Source organism: Natrix helvetica (genome assembly GCF_964273705.1).
Source record: "Natrix helvetica genome assembly, chromosome: 2".
Classification (NCBI taxonomy): Eukaryota; Metazoa; Chordata; class Lepidosauria; order Squamata; family Natricidae; genus Natrix; species Natrix helvetica.
In genome coordinates, this window is record NC_138552.1 from 114,902,175 (window position 1) to 114,915,936 (window position 13,762).

General features: G+C 39.3%; 1 protein-coding gene across 3 annotated transcripts in view; it reads right to left on the bottom strand.

Moving 5' to 3' along the window:
- POSTN (periostin) overlaps nucleotides 1-13,762 on the bottom strand; it is a 55,654-nt gene that overhangs the window by 18,017 nt on the left and 23,875 nt on the right. For all 3 annotated transcript variants that reach the window (XM_081940629.1, XM_081940627.1, XM_081940628.1), the window contains exons 8-14: nucleotides 13,137-13,349; nucleotides 12,790-12,924; nucleotides 11,302-11,450; nucleotides 8,887-9,023; nucleotides 4,096-4,226; nucleotides 1,502-1,632; nucleotides 1,154-1,256 (exon numbers count right to left, since the gene is read on the bottom strand). In XM_081940629.1, the coding sequence (XP_081796755.1) occupies nucleotides 1,154-1,256; nucleotides 1,502-1,632; nucleotides 4,096-4,226; nucleotides 8,887-9,023; nucleotides 11,302-11,450; nucleotides 12,790-12,924; nucleotides 13,137-13,349 (999 nt within the window). The remainder of the gene's footprint in view (nucleotides 1-1,153; nucleotides 1,257-1,501; nucleotides 1,633-4,095; nucleotides 4,227-8,886; nucleotides 9,024-11,301; nucleotides 11,451-12,789; nucleotides 12,925-13,136; nucleotides 13,350-13,762) is intronic.

Genomic DNA, 13,762 nt, shown 5'->3' on the forward strand with positions numbered 1-13,762 from the left:
ATTTGGGAGTGGAACAGAGCACCTGGATTGGAGATGTTCCCAAAACATTTTATTGGATGATGATTGGACTCTGTCTGCCTGACTATTGGAGGTGTGCCCTGGGGTAACTTTCAATATGGAATTTTCATGTGCACTTGCTTCAGACCTTGCCTGACGTTTGCTGCATTTTGATCTTTCATAGTAAAAGAACCTTTTCTCTAAATTCATGAAGGATTTTCTTTCCTAGGAATTCATTGGGACAGTCCTGACAGCTACGTTTTAGCTTCAAAAAGTCTGAGTGCTGCTGCTTGAGTTCAACTCCTTAGGAGTAGAAAAGTTTTCTCAAGTCTAATATAGATTTTGATGTCAACTATATAATAAAGGTAGTCCTCATACTTGGGACTGGCAATTCTGTTACTAAGTGATTGTTCTACTAACTTCTCCTTGCTTGGGTTAAGGATCAGACTAATGGTTTAGAATTCTATTTTCAAAATGCCACAGATATTTTGTTGGAATACCATAATCAGGAATACATGTTTCAGCTTTATAGTTCTGAAATATCTTTATTAGGACCAACCAATATAGCACAAAAATTGTGGATATTTTTTCCCAATCATTCCAATATATTGTCAATATGGATCATATTGTTGCCTCCAAACTTCATATACTGACCATATGGACTGTAAGCAAGAATCAAATTGTCACTGGTGTCTGCCATTTATTACAATATCCTTGCTTCCTCAAATTTCCTATTCAGTTTAATTTGTGCAGAGTGAATGATGAAACATAATTTAGACATTGCATCACATTAAGTAAGATCTTAATTTCTTACTGGAAGTTGTTTCAAGAGCACTTCTATCCTTCATAGAATCATAGCCTGGAAGGGACCTCTTCTAGTCCAGCCCACTGCTCAAAGCAAGAGTTTTATACCATACCAGTCAAATATTTATCCAGTCTATTTTTGAAAACCTCCAGTGATTTACACAATACCATCCAAAGTTATTCTTCTTCCAACAACTCTCAAAAATGCCAAACATGGGTCTCCTCCCACCCAATCCATTGTCACTCTTTAGCAATTGCACACAAATACTATATTTACTTTTCTATGATGATGTGAATCTATGGAAAAAAATCAGTACATCTCATGAATACATTGTAATAATCCTTAAATTACCTGCAGGATACAGAAGCTTGTCTATGACATGAATCACACCATTAGTTGCCATGAGATCAGATTCTTTTGATTTCAGTTCATTTACCAGAAGAGTGTCATTTATCTAAATAATAATCAAGAAAAATTAAATCAAGAAAATTATCCACAGTGAAAGAAATATTTTCATCTCTAATATTAAAGAAATTTGGAGATTTAGGTCAATTTAAAGAAGCTGGTAAATTTTAAGCAACAGTAATCCATATGGTGTTTGCAAGGATGCCCTTCACTGTCAGTTTGGATATGTAATGGTCAGTGAATGACTATAAGTAAAGGTAAGAGTCTTTTTTTATAAAAGCTATAGCTACTTACCATTTTCAAATATAGTTTGCCACCTTGGATAGTTTTAAGAATGCTAGTCACACCAGGTTCAATTCCATTTGCAATGAAAACTCCTTGTATCAAATGATAAAGCAAAATATTCCTAAGAGCATTTTGGTCTCCTGGTGAAAAAATTCAAAAGATATGGGAACTGGTTATCCTACTTCAATGAATAAGTGTTACAAACAACCTACTTTCCTTCAACCAACACACTCTATCCATACTCTGGTGTTTTTTTTTTATAATCAAAACCTGAAGTTATGACAAAGTAATTAGCAAAGAGATTTTATATCTTGATTGCAATGAAAATCTAAACAACAATAATAGCATATCTAATTCATCTTACAATTACACGGAGAACACAGAGATTTTCAATTTGGATTTGCAACTGGATTTTATACACTATGGGAGAGTTGCAAGAACTCCGGCTCTCGACATTTTCCAAAAAACAGGAAGAAAAACAGAAATTTTAAAACAAAATAAAGCAAATTTGCAACTTCTTTTCAAATAAATCATTTATTGAAATCTGACATATAATTCATGTCAAAATGACATGAGAACAAGCCAAAAATAACTCATATACCAGAAAGAACAAGGATCTCAATGTCACAGGATAGAAAACAAGAATGGAAAATGCTTATTCAAGTAAAGTAGGATAATACTATATCATGGGTGAGTTGCTGCTGGCGGTACTGCCAGTTCGCAATCCGTATGCAATGTGCACATGCATGCACCAGCCACACGCTGTGTGTGCATGTGCTGTTCAATGTAAATTGTTGTGTGCCCGTGCGCAGAACAATTTACAGTGAACTGCACACGCGCAGTCACTAAAATCCAAAATGGCGGCGGCCAAGCAGCAGCGAGGGAACCAGTTCGGGGGCATGCCAGGCCTGGGTCGCTGCCGGTTTTGCGTCCCAGGCCTGAATTCCACTACTGGCAGCAACCCACCTCTATACTGTATGGGGGGGGGATGGGGGTTGAAAGAGAAGATTAGGAAGGAAATCATAAAGTGGTGATTTATGTATTTTTGAATCGTATCCCCCACCCCATACAGAAATCCAAACTAAATCAACCACAACAGCTAGCTGTTGAAAACATATTCAGTAACTAGAATTAGCTAAAAACATATTCAGTGATGGCAAGACTATCAAAATCTATTTCTCTGTATGGCTCTTCCATCTTCCCCCAGTTTGGAAAGATTTATTCTTGAGACATCCCTAGAGATTTCAGTACATTTATGTATATGATCTATGATGGGATTTTCCAAATACCAATGAAAGTCTGATTGGTGTGCCCTTTTTCCCCCTTTTCAAAATACATGAGCAAAATCTTCATTATCCTAAAATACAATTAAGTTGATCCTGGAAATTTACATTTATTCATAATAAATAGGTATTCTCTGACAATAACTATTGTCTTCAATTTATTCTATTCTACATAGTTGACTAGTGCAACTCATATTACTCTTCGGATATAAGAATAAATCAAAAGAGATGGGTAGAACTGGTAGGATTTTTTTTATTTTGACTGAATAGATAATGTATTTTCTTTCTTCCTTTTATTTTCAACCTATCTATAGAAGATTTGTTTGTTCTAGTTGTTAGCTTTTTGACACCACCTCTACAGTATCTGTGTATTTTTCTTTGGTGACCTGTCTCAATTTCTATCTCTTATACAGTATGTATTCTTCAAATCTTTACCAAGCTATTTGGGCAGCTATTTTAATTTCTTTTTTTAACCTCTTCTTTGAGAAATTATTTATGATTGCTATTACTATTACCTTTTTAAAGAATATAGTCTATACAATATTGAACGTCTGCCATGGATTCATAAATAATTGCTGCAATAACCCACTTTCTTTTTAAGTTTAATAGATGTACATATTAATTTCAGATCCTTTTAAAATCAAGAATTCCAGACTGTTACGGTCATCTTTCAACACTGAGTATTGGTCAGCATCAAATCAAGGAGAACACTGTCAGTAAGGCATAAGGAACCTCCTGGTCACTTAAGAGCAAGAGGCAGAATATATACCAAAGTAACAACCATATACCTATAAGGTATCAAAACCCAAACAAAAACAAATATGAATTCTCTATAATCAAATAGTGCTGACTTGTTTTTATATTTTCATTGCCTCTGGACAAAATGGGTGGCACACAAATCAGATAGATAGATAGATAGATAGATAGATAGATAGATAGATAGATAGATAGATAGATAGATAGATAGATAGATGAGAGGGAGGGAGAGAATGAGAATACCTGCCATGGAGTCACACTTTATTTTATTTGGGGGGAGGCTTTTGGCTCACCTAAAGGAGGGGAATGACCATTTCTTTAAAAAAAATCAAAGTTTAATATATAAGATTTATTTTATCAAAAAGGAGGAAAAAGGAAATAACTGCATTATTGGAAATTAGATTTTGCTGCTTAAATTTGGCAGTATAATGTTAGGACCATAAAGACCATTTAAAAAACAAACAAAATGACCAAGAGAGATCACATTGCAATTCACATAGTGCAAAAGAAGAAATGAAACAATTCATTCCAGGGAATGCCCTTATTTATCTTTTTATGACTTACTTATCAGAATCTCTTTCTCGTGTTCAGTCAAGTCTTTGAAAGCATCATTTGTTGGAATAAAGAAAGTCCAATCACCAGGCTGGGACAGAATCTCTTCTAAGCCTGCAGCTTCCACAAGACTAAGGAAAGTGCTGGGGATGAAAACAATACCAAATATAATATATCACTCAGTATTGCCTTTTGACAGAATATTAAGGTGAAATTGTATATAGCAATATTCCCAATATCAAAACCATTTTTATTTTGTATTCAATTTCAACCACTTAATTCTGCTTATTATGATGTGCCCAAACAGCAATGATAGAAGGACACAACTATAAATTCGAGCACTTGTCACAAAGCTGATTCCCCCCCCCAATGGTTCAAACAATCAATGCATATGGAGTTGATAAGTCACAACAACCCGTACTCTAAAGTCTTGGAAGACCCCCAAGGTACTTTCCAACTCTGCTATTCTGTTATTCTTGGAGCAGGTCTAGTATAGTCTTGTAGCTGGGTGCTTTTGCAGGCTTCAGCTTGACCTAACTGTATGGAATTCCTGTAGAAAAACTCTAGACAGGTGAATAGTGAAGAGGAGGGGTATAAAAAGGGACCTCAACTCATTGAATTGGATTACTGTGGCTAGACACTCTTTCAATTTAAAAACAAAAGGGGGTGGAATCATCCCTAAAAGGAACTGATTATTCTAAGAATAATGGGAGGCAACTATACTCACTACTATACCACCAATGCATTTATCAATTATCAGAAAAATAAAATCATGGCATTTGTCAAAAGACCCAAGAGCCATTCTTGGAACATAGATAACCACAAAAGTAAGCACATCTCCTGATTGAAATATTTAAGGGCAGTCCGTCCTTCTGCTGATAGTAAGAAAGCCATAACTGTGCTGCATCACCATGTTAAGTTCCCAGAAGATGACCTAATTAATTTACGAGCCTCGAGACAAAGTTCAAAAGAAATCCATTCATTTATTACAATCAACATTCTGGTGTGTACTCCTGCAGACCCAAAACTGATTTACACTTAATGGCATTAGGGGCTAATTTCCACCAGTACTCATCCTTTCTTACTTCTGCTGCTGGGAAAGGCATCACTGCTTGGCATTGCCGCATACCTCATGTTGCCTGATTTTCCCTCCAAGCACCCCAAATATTAGGGAGTGCTCGGAGAGCCCGGAATTCAGGAAACCCGGAAATCTTGATAGATTTTTAAAAGTCAGTTTTGGCTCTCTGTGAAGTTTCCAGAAGATGACCTAATTAATTTACTCCATTTTTTACTATTAGAACCTACACAATCCAAATTTCTAAGATCAGCCCTTCATGTTCTAAAATGCCACCTGCAAATAAAAACAGACCTCATGAAAGTAGAAGATAGGATGTAGAGGACTATACTCAGCCATTTGCTCAGACTACACCCACCCACCATCCATCCCCGGTCTTCTCCGATTAACTGTGAATGATCCACATGGAAAAGGGTAGTGGCAACTACAACAGAATGACAGAGTTGGAAGGGACTTCGGAGATCTCCTAGTCCAAACCCCTGCTCAAATTGGAAAACCATTTCAAACAAGTGACTGTCCAATCTCTTCTTAAAAGCCTCCAGAGATGGAGCACCCATAAATTCTGAAGGCAAACCATTCCACTGGTTAATTGTTTTCACTGTCAGGAAATTCTTATCCTTGGACTTCTATCCAGGTCTTCTTATCAGCATAGTATATGATCTTTCCAAAGGGTTCATTAAACAGCATGTAGCAGACACAGATTACCAAATTGGATTGTGAGTAAATCCTATATATAATCTGCCTCCCCTATGGCATACACTACCTAAACATAGTCATGACCTCCCCTTAGGTATCTTTGAAGATTGATTACTTTGAAGATTCTTACTTGGAGACGTAATTTCCCTACAATCTGAACACACATAAATAACAAAGTACATGTTTCTGGTGACTGTATTACAAAAACATTTACATTAGCCTCATCTTGCCATTACTTCATAAACATCCAAGGTGCAGAAGACACTTTTATATCTCTCAATTCTATACTTTTAGATACCAACCCTGCTTGTAAGGTCCTGCCTCTTCTCAAGAAAGCAGAACTCTTGGAATGAAAGTCATTTTATTGGAAGATAATGATAGCAAGAGATCTAGGCAGGAATAAAGTTTCCCCGCTCGAAACATTCGATTAAAACATTGCAGACAGAGCCTCTCCCAAATTCCAATACATCATCGAGCCTCTCCCAGTGTGTAAAGATATTATGGGAAACTCAGGCTGAGAAGGTGATAAATATTTGCCTCCAAGGCAATGCTGCTGCACTTCTCTGGAGATGAGATAAAGCAGCTGGCTTGAGGTACCTTCCATTCCCAAAGTCCCGAAAGTTACAGCAAAGCAAAGCAAGGAATAGAAACAGAAACACCATACAGAGATTCCCCCCAAGCCTCCCCCCTCCCACAATAATGACAGCATTCCTATAGGACTCTATGGGACCTGACACTGCTACAATATACATTGTTGCCAGGTTCTTCATAGCAGTGCTTAAAATTGGTCATAGTATGACCTGTGCCATAAATTAGACTTAATGAGCATCTACTTTGTCATACTAGAAAGCTCTGCAATTTGATATAGACTTAGATTAAATACTAACTTTGCTCTATGACCAGAGGTGGTGTTCAGCCAATTCGGACCAGTTCGGGCGAACCGGTAGCGGAAATTTTGAGTAGTTCGGAAAACCGGCAAATGCCACCTCTCACTAGCTGTGCCCCCACCAAACTGGCAGTGCTGGCTGGGAAAGTGCTCTCTCCTTGGCCGGGAAGCTGCATGGCTGTGCTGGCTAGGAGAATAAATTCCCCAAGAGTTTCTTTGCCTACCTGATTTCCAATTCCTTCGTGTTTCTCACCATTGTGTGCAGGGAAATGAAAGTTTGTGGGGATGAAAAAAAAATGCAATCAATCAATTCCAATTTCTCACGAAAGAAAAAGATCTTGTGAAGTTGGAAATGATTGAGTGAATTTTTTTTTTCAGTTCCACAAACTTTTCTTTCTCTGCACACAATGGCGAGAAACACGACAGAGCTGGACATCAGGTAGGCAAAGAAATGCTTGGGAGAAGCAAGGGCATTTTGGGCGGTGGTGGGTGTGGAAAGCTCCATGGCATGCCATGGGGCTGCAGTGGTGAAACAGACAATGGAGTGGCCGGGCGAGGTAAGGAGGAACAAAATAGCCCCATTGTGCCGCATCTCCTCCTGCAGCCAAGTGTGCAGAGCCATGCGTGGACTTTCCTTCGTCATTTCCCGCCATTTCCTGCACTGTCCAAGAGGTAGGCCACTCATGCATGTCTCTTCCTGTGCTTCCTGGAGCTTCCTGTGCTGTCCAGGTTCCATATAGGCTGCCGCAGGGCAGGCATGGCTGACACTACCTGAACGCGAGGCTGACAGAAGGAGGAGTCCGTGCCCCTTGCCCACTTGCCTCTCTGCCTCCGGCCGCTTTTAACACTGCTGCCAGGAAAGGCCCCAAAGCTGCGCTACCCGCCACTCCTCGTAGAAGTTCCCAGCGCCCTGAAGTGTGTACGTGTTTGCACATTTAAGATTGAGAAGCAGACCACTTGCCAAACTTTTCCTGCCTCCCTTCACAGCAAAGCTGCTTGGAAGGCAGCTGCGGCAATCTGTTCCTTTATGATCTCCCCTCCAACCCCTGCCATCCGGCTTCAGCTTATGGAGCAACCAGGATCTGGAGAGTTGAGCCCTTTTTCTTTGGTGTCAGCAGCCCCGCTTGGCTCCCTTTCCACAGGGCTGGATGGCAGGCAGCATCGAAGTACCTTGAAAGAACAGGCAGCTTCGCTAGGAAGGGGGCAGGAAAAGTTCAGCCAAGTCAGCTCCTTCTCAACCTTAATTGGGCAAACATGTACACACCGCATGGCACCTTTGTGAGGAGTCCCATGCAGTGCAACTTGGGGGGGGGCTTACATGGTGGCAACGGCATTGTTAAAAATACATTTAAGGACAAGAAGGAAATGACTTGGCCAACCTTTTCCTTCCTCCCTTTATAGTGAAGTTGCTTGGAAGGGACCTGCGGCAGCCTGTCTCTTTAAGGTACTTCAATGCTGCCCGCTGTCTGGCCCTGTGCAAAGGGAGCCAAGTGGGGCCACCGCCAAAGGAAAAGGGCTCAACTCTCCCGGTCCTGGTTGCTCCATAAGCTGAAGCCAGGTGGTGGTGGTGGGGATCATAAAGTGATATGCTGGCGCCATGAGATATGAGTGGGAGAAGCAGTCAGGTTGAATGCTGCGGCAGAGAGCAACTGCCAGGTTGAACATTAGAAGACTTGGCCAAACTTTTCTGTCAGTTCTGTGGGCTGGGCTTGGTGGGCGTGGCTTGGTAGGAGTCATGTGACTGCCACCCCACCTTGCCATGAATGATGTCAAGTTGACCATGCCCACTCAGTCACATGACCCCCACCAAGCCATGCCCACCAAGCCACACCCACAGAATCAGTAGTAAAACAAAATTGAATCCCACCATTGTCTAGGACCACAATAAGGATTAGCTTTGATTTGACTAAGATGAATATCCCTACCAAGAACAAAACTTTGTTTTTCCCAATCGTCTTCTGGAGCATCTCTAAATTGTGCTGGTCTATTCCTAAACCAGTGTAGGATAATGTATTTCTGGAACAATACATAATCTTTGTAATTATATAGTAATATCTACTAACATTTGCGATGTTAAATATGAAAAGCATTATTGTATAGGTTCACATTTTTGGTATCTCCTAATAGTTAAAAATTCTTACTATACCTGAATCGTTTGTCAGATCGCAATACTTCATGCAGAGTTCTTTCTGCTGGTTTGATTATTTGCCTAAAAATATGGATAAATCCATTTCTTCCCTCTTTGCTTCCTCGAATCATGCATGAATTTTCAATACACACAGCCTAGCAATACAAAAGGCAAATAGCATATGAGCTAAATCTCACTGGAAAATGCATAAAAACATTTGAAATGTTTCATGTAGCGTAAAATATTATCCATTTAGTTCTTGTGCAAACAATCTGCTAAAATAAATGTAACATTTTCTTTGATGGCTGAATAAAAGGCACCATGAAAATAACATCATAGTGATTTTAGTAATTTTTTCTGAACAGGTCAAAAATGGTAATTCAGGCCCAAGCATAAGAACTTTAATCTCTAAAGAATTATGTTGTATCTAAATAACTCCACAGAAACTAAATCTTTAGAATCTTAGTAAGGCTGTTGAATCCAGAATCATAAATTTTCTTTATTAAATAAATATAATATTTCAAAGGTGAACTTGAAATCCTAGCACATGAAGGCAGGCTACTTTCAATCTTTCAAACGAAGCTTATTTCCAAGAAATACTGTACCATACTATACTGTTCATGCCAGAGGTGGGTTCCTACTGGTTCGGACCGGTTTGGCCGAACCGGTAGTGGTTTGGCAGTGTGGATCGCTGGAACCGGCAGTGACCCAGGCCTGCCATGCCCCTGAACCGGTTCCCCTGGTGCCGCCGGAGGTACCACCATCTTGTTTTTTGCTTCTGCGAATGTGCAGAGCAATTTTTATTGCACTGCGCATGCACGTGCAGTGCACATCCAGTGTGTGTGCGTGCAGCGCAGCCACAAGTGAACTGGCAGTAGTGACTGCCAGAACCCACCCCTGATTCATGCATATATTACTCATATATTACTCATATACTTTTGTCCCAAAAGTTACCTTATTTCAGAAATTTCTTCTCTAAAAAAATTATATTTAGAAAACAAGCACATTTTGTTCCTAAGTATCTTAGTGTTTTGACCCAGCCAAAAAGTCCAGGCAATAGTCCTTCAAGGAGTTAACTGTAATAACAGACCTTATCAGTTCTCTGCAATAATTGCAAGGCCATGAGCTCCCAGTCGAAAGGCTGCAAATTAAGTTCTGGCAGGCAGTCTTTATGGCACAAAACATACTGAGCAAAATCTCCAGAAATATGAACTGTTGTCTCCTACGACAACCACTCCCCTTTCCTTCTATTTATTCCCCAGCCAGGGAGGGGCCATTCAGTGTCCACGTGTGCTTTGCTTCCCAAGTCAATGCCTTGTCCTCCAGTGTTCACCTCTCCTAACTGCTCTGCACATACATGCATCTGGAACAGGCCCCAGCTGTTCTTCCTTCTCACTCATATCAGCCTTCAAAGGCAGCTGCCTCTCTGGTGGCTGGGAAATGTTGGATGGCTCTGGCTCTGTGTCTGACACAGAACATCCATCTGAGCCTTCTTCAGTCTCCAGAACTGGCCCAAGTTCCTCCCCAACCTCTTCATCATCTGAGTCTGTCGCCAGCTCTGCTGGCAGCTGGCAGGCCACAACACTTAGGACCAGATTCTGCTCATCTTAAAATCAGTATTAATCCAAATAGCCAATTAAAGTAAGGACATAAATTGAGCACAACTTGATATTTAGTTTAGATACTGGATTTTGTGCTGATAAAATTCCAAATTGAATAAATGCACCAATATTCTACTTTCATTTCCAAAGCTATAAACTACAAGTACATCAACTGCAGCATTCACACCTACTTATTGCAGAGATTGGTTAATCATAAGGTTGCTTGGAAAGTAGATCAGATTGAAATTTGGTTACCCAGTCAGTTCCATTATTTTCTACAACTATCCCAGCTGAGTTTATTCATATTTTCTCTGTATGTTCAAATAAGTCACTTTCTGCTATCAATATATAGCCTTAACCTTTTTAACGGTCTATATCCGTGATGGTGAACCTATGACACACAGAGCCCTCTCTGCGGGCACACGAGCTGTCACCACAGCTCAGCTCCACCGTGCATGAGCTCACCTCCCAATGGCCAGCTGGTTTTCAGGTCTCTGCCAGGTATGCACAGGGGTGTGTGTGCACATGTAGGTGTTGCGCACATATCTGTGGGGGTGGGGCATGTTTGTGGGTGAGTGGGGCACATCTGCGGGGGAAGGGTGCACACGGGGGGGCATGCACATATGCACGGGGTTGGGCACACCTGGGGGAGTCACGTGTGCATTGTGTTATGGGTGTGCAAATGTGTGCTTTTGGCACTCGGCGCCAAAAAGGTTAGCCATCAGTGATCTATATGACATAACCATAACCTTTGACTGAAGCAGGACCTACAAAATTAAATTTTTACCATCTTTTACTATAATAATTGTTTGAAACCTTTAATTATACTTACTGTTCGATATAGAAATACTCTTAGCTTCTTTCCTCCTAGTGTTTCCAAGAATTGTCCATTGTAGAGCTCATTCAAGCCAACTTTCACTTTCAAAATGTGATTCTGCAGAATCAGTTTAAGGATTCTCTGATCCATATTTAAAGTATCATCTAACAATTTTTTTAAAAAAACCATAAAATCTACATTAAGTTTTTTGTGGAATTTAACATATGCAAGGTATGACATTGTCTTTACGTTTGAATACCATTTCGAACACTGACAGACATTAGCTTTAAATGCAGTGGAAATGCTATCTACACAAAGTCATAAATTTGGTGCTCCAGTTTCTCTTTCTTAGGCTCCAAGATGACAGAATCACTTTTCCCAAAGTTCTCATTACCATTTAATTCTTGACCACTTCTTGTTCATTGATAGGTCTAGATCTAAGAGGGCCAATTCCCTTGACTTTTCTTCAGCCAGTGAACAGGATTATGATATACAATGAGGTCAAGCTTTTATTGTCAAGGTTTTATAATTACTGTTGATTGTCTCAGAATTGTTTCTGATACATAGGAGGTATTCTATGCTTTCATAGTTTATGACGCTTACATTCTGCTTACATGGGTAGTATAGTTAAGAATTTTTTAAATGAAATTGCATGGATATTTATTGAATTGAAAGGCTTATATGGGGTAATCTGTTTCTTTCTTCTTTTCTTTTTTAGCATTATGGCTTAATGCAATGTGTTTTTGCTTGCAGATTAATGCTCTTACCCAGCTCTTCCTGTAAACAGTTTGATTATTGCTTTGATAATGAAGCATTTGTTTAGAGTGGGCTGTTTTTCAATACACTTCAATTAGTACAGTATATACCACTGTTTTCCCTGCTTATGATCCCACGTCTCCTTTAACATTCAATGTAAAGACTATAATAGCCATTATGTAGGACACATAAGTATCTATGAAATTAACTGGCAATCAGAAGACATTATGAAAATACCTTAATCTCTCAAAAGCTACAATTTCAACTGGAAAACTTTGACATTTTAGATCAAGCCAAATCCAAAACTGCTAGGGACTTCCTAGCATTCCCAAAGTAGTCATCAACAGGCACATAGAGATAAACCATACCATTTAAAATATATAATCAAAAGTCAAGGGAAACAAGCAGCCCAGAGCACACCATTACTTAGATAAGCAGAAAACAGCATCAAGTAATCAGGAAAGAAACACTAGAGCTGATGATCCTCACTATGATGCCATAATATCAGTGGCTGATAATTATAATGTCAAAAACATGAATCCTCACTATGATCCTCACTATGATCCTCATGATCCTCACTATGATGCCATAATATCAGTGGCTGATAATTATAATGTCAAAAGCATGAAGAAAGTAGAAGTAAATAAAATTATTAAAAGCTGACAACTGTTTGCAAATCCTGACAAAAATAAGACTCCAATTGCTTCTCTCTTTAATTCTTACGCAACTTTAATATGGACCACCTACCAGAAAAAGCCCCGTTCAATGGAGCTAACAGGGTATATTCTTCCTCTGGCCGTAGAGATGCAGCCAAGCCAAGCTGAGCCACCAAGTCCTTGAAGGTAGCTTGGTGGGGGCCAGCAAGTTCAATAACTTGTTTAGCTAAAATTGAAAATAAAATGGTAATTAGAGGTTTGATTTGCTTCAAAATTCTCACTGCACAGATAAATGGTTCATATAAAAGAAATTATAATTAGCAATTTTGGCTACAAAATCATGACTCTCCTTAATTGAGACAAAAATTAGATCGCCTGTTGGTCTGGTGAGCAATAATATGAAAAATATGAGACTGAATTTACTCCTGCTTCACTTACCTGAATCAGGAATAAGCACTTGATCTATGAGATGAATGACACCATTACTTGTCACAATGTCTTTTTGGTTCACCATTTTGACTCCGTTGATTAACAAGCTTTCACCATCACAGCCAATTTCAATTGTATTCCCTTCCATGGTCTCAAAGACTGCCCCACCCATGATGGCTTCAGAACACTGAAGAGTGTTTAAAATGTGGAACTTTATCAGAGCTGAATAGGGAAGAGAACAAAAAGACCCATGCTCCAATGAAAAACAAGATATATACTGAAGTAATGCAGTAATTTGACTATCCTCCCCTCAATTCAGTCCCATTTTAAACAGCCCTAAATGTCAAAAGTTATGCAGTCAAATAGCAAATATGGTAATCTAAGTCCATCATCTAAACACATTTGTGATCTGATTTTTTTTCTCCCTGCCTTAGAAGAAAAATAATTTATGTGTTTATCTCTCACCAGTTGTTCTGTAAGATGGGAAAGCAGCTTATCCCATCCCCATTCCCTCCTAACCCCCAGAATGGGGATAACATCTGAAAGTTTTTTAGTTACATTGATGCAGAGATTTTATTGAACTGGGTACCCCTTGGTTATGGACAGCTTGTATCTCCAACAGATATGTCTAAATG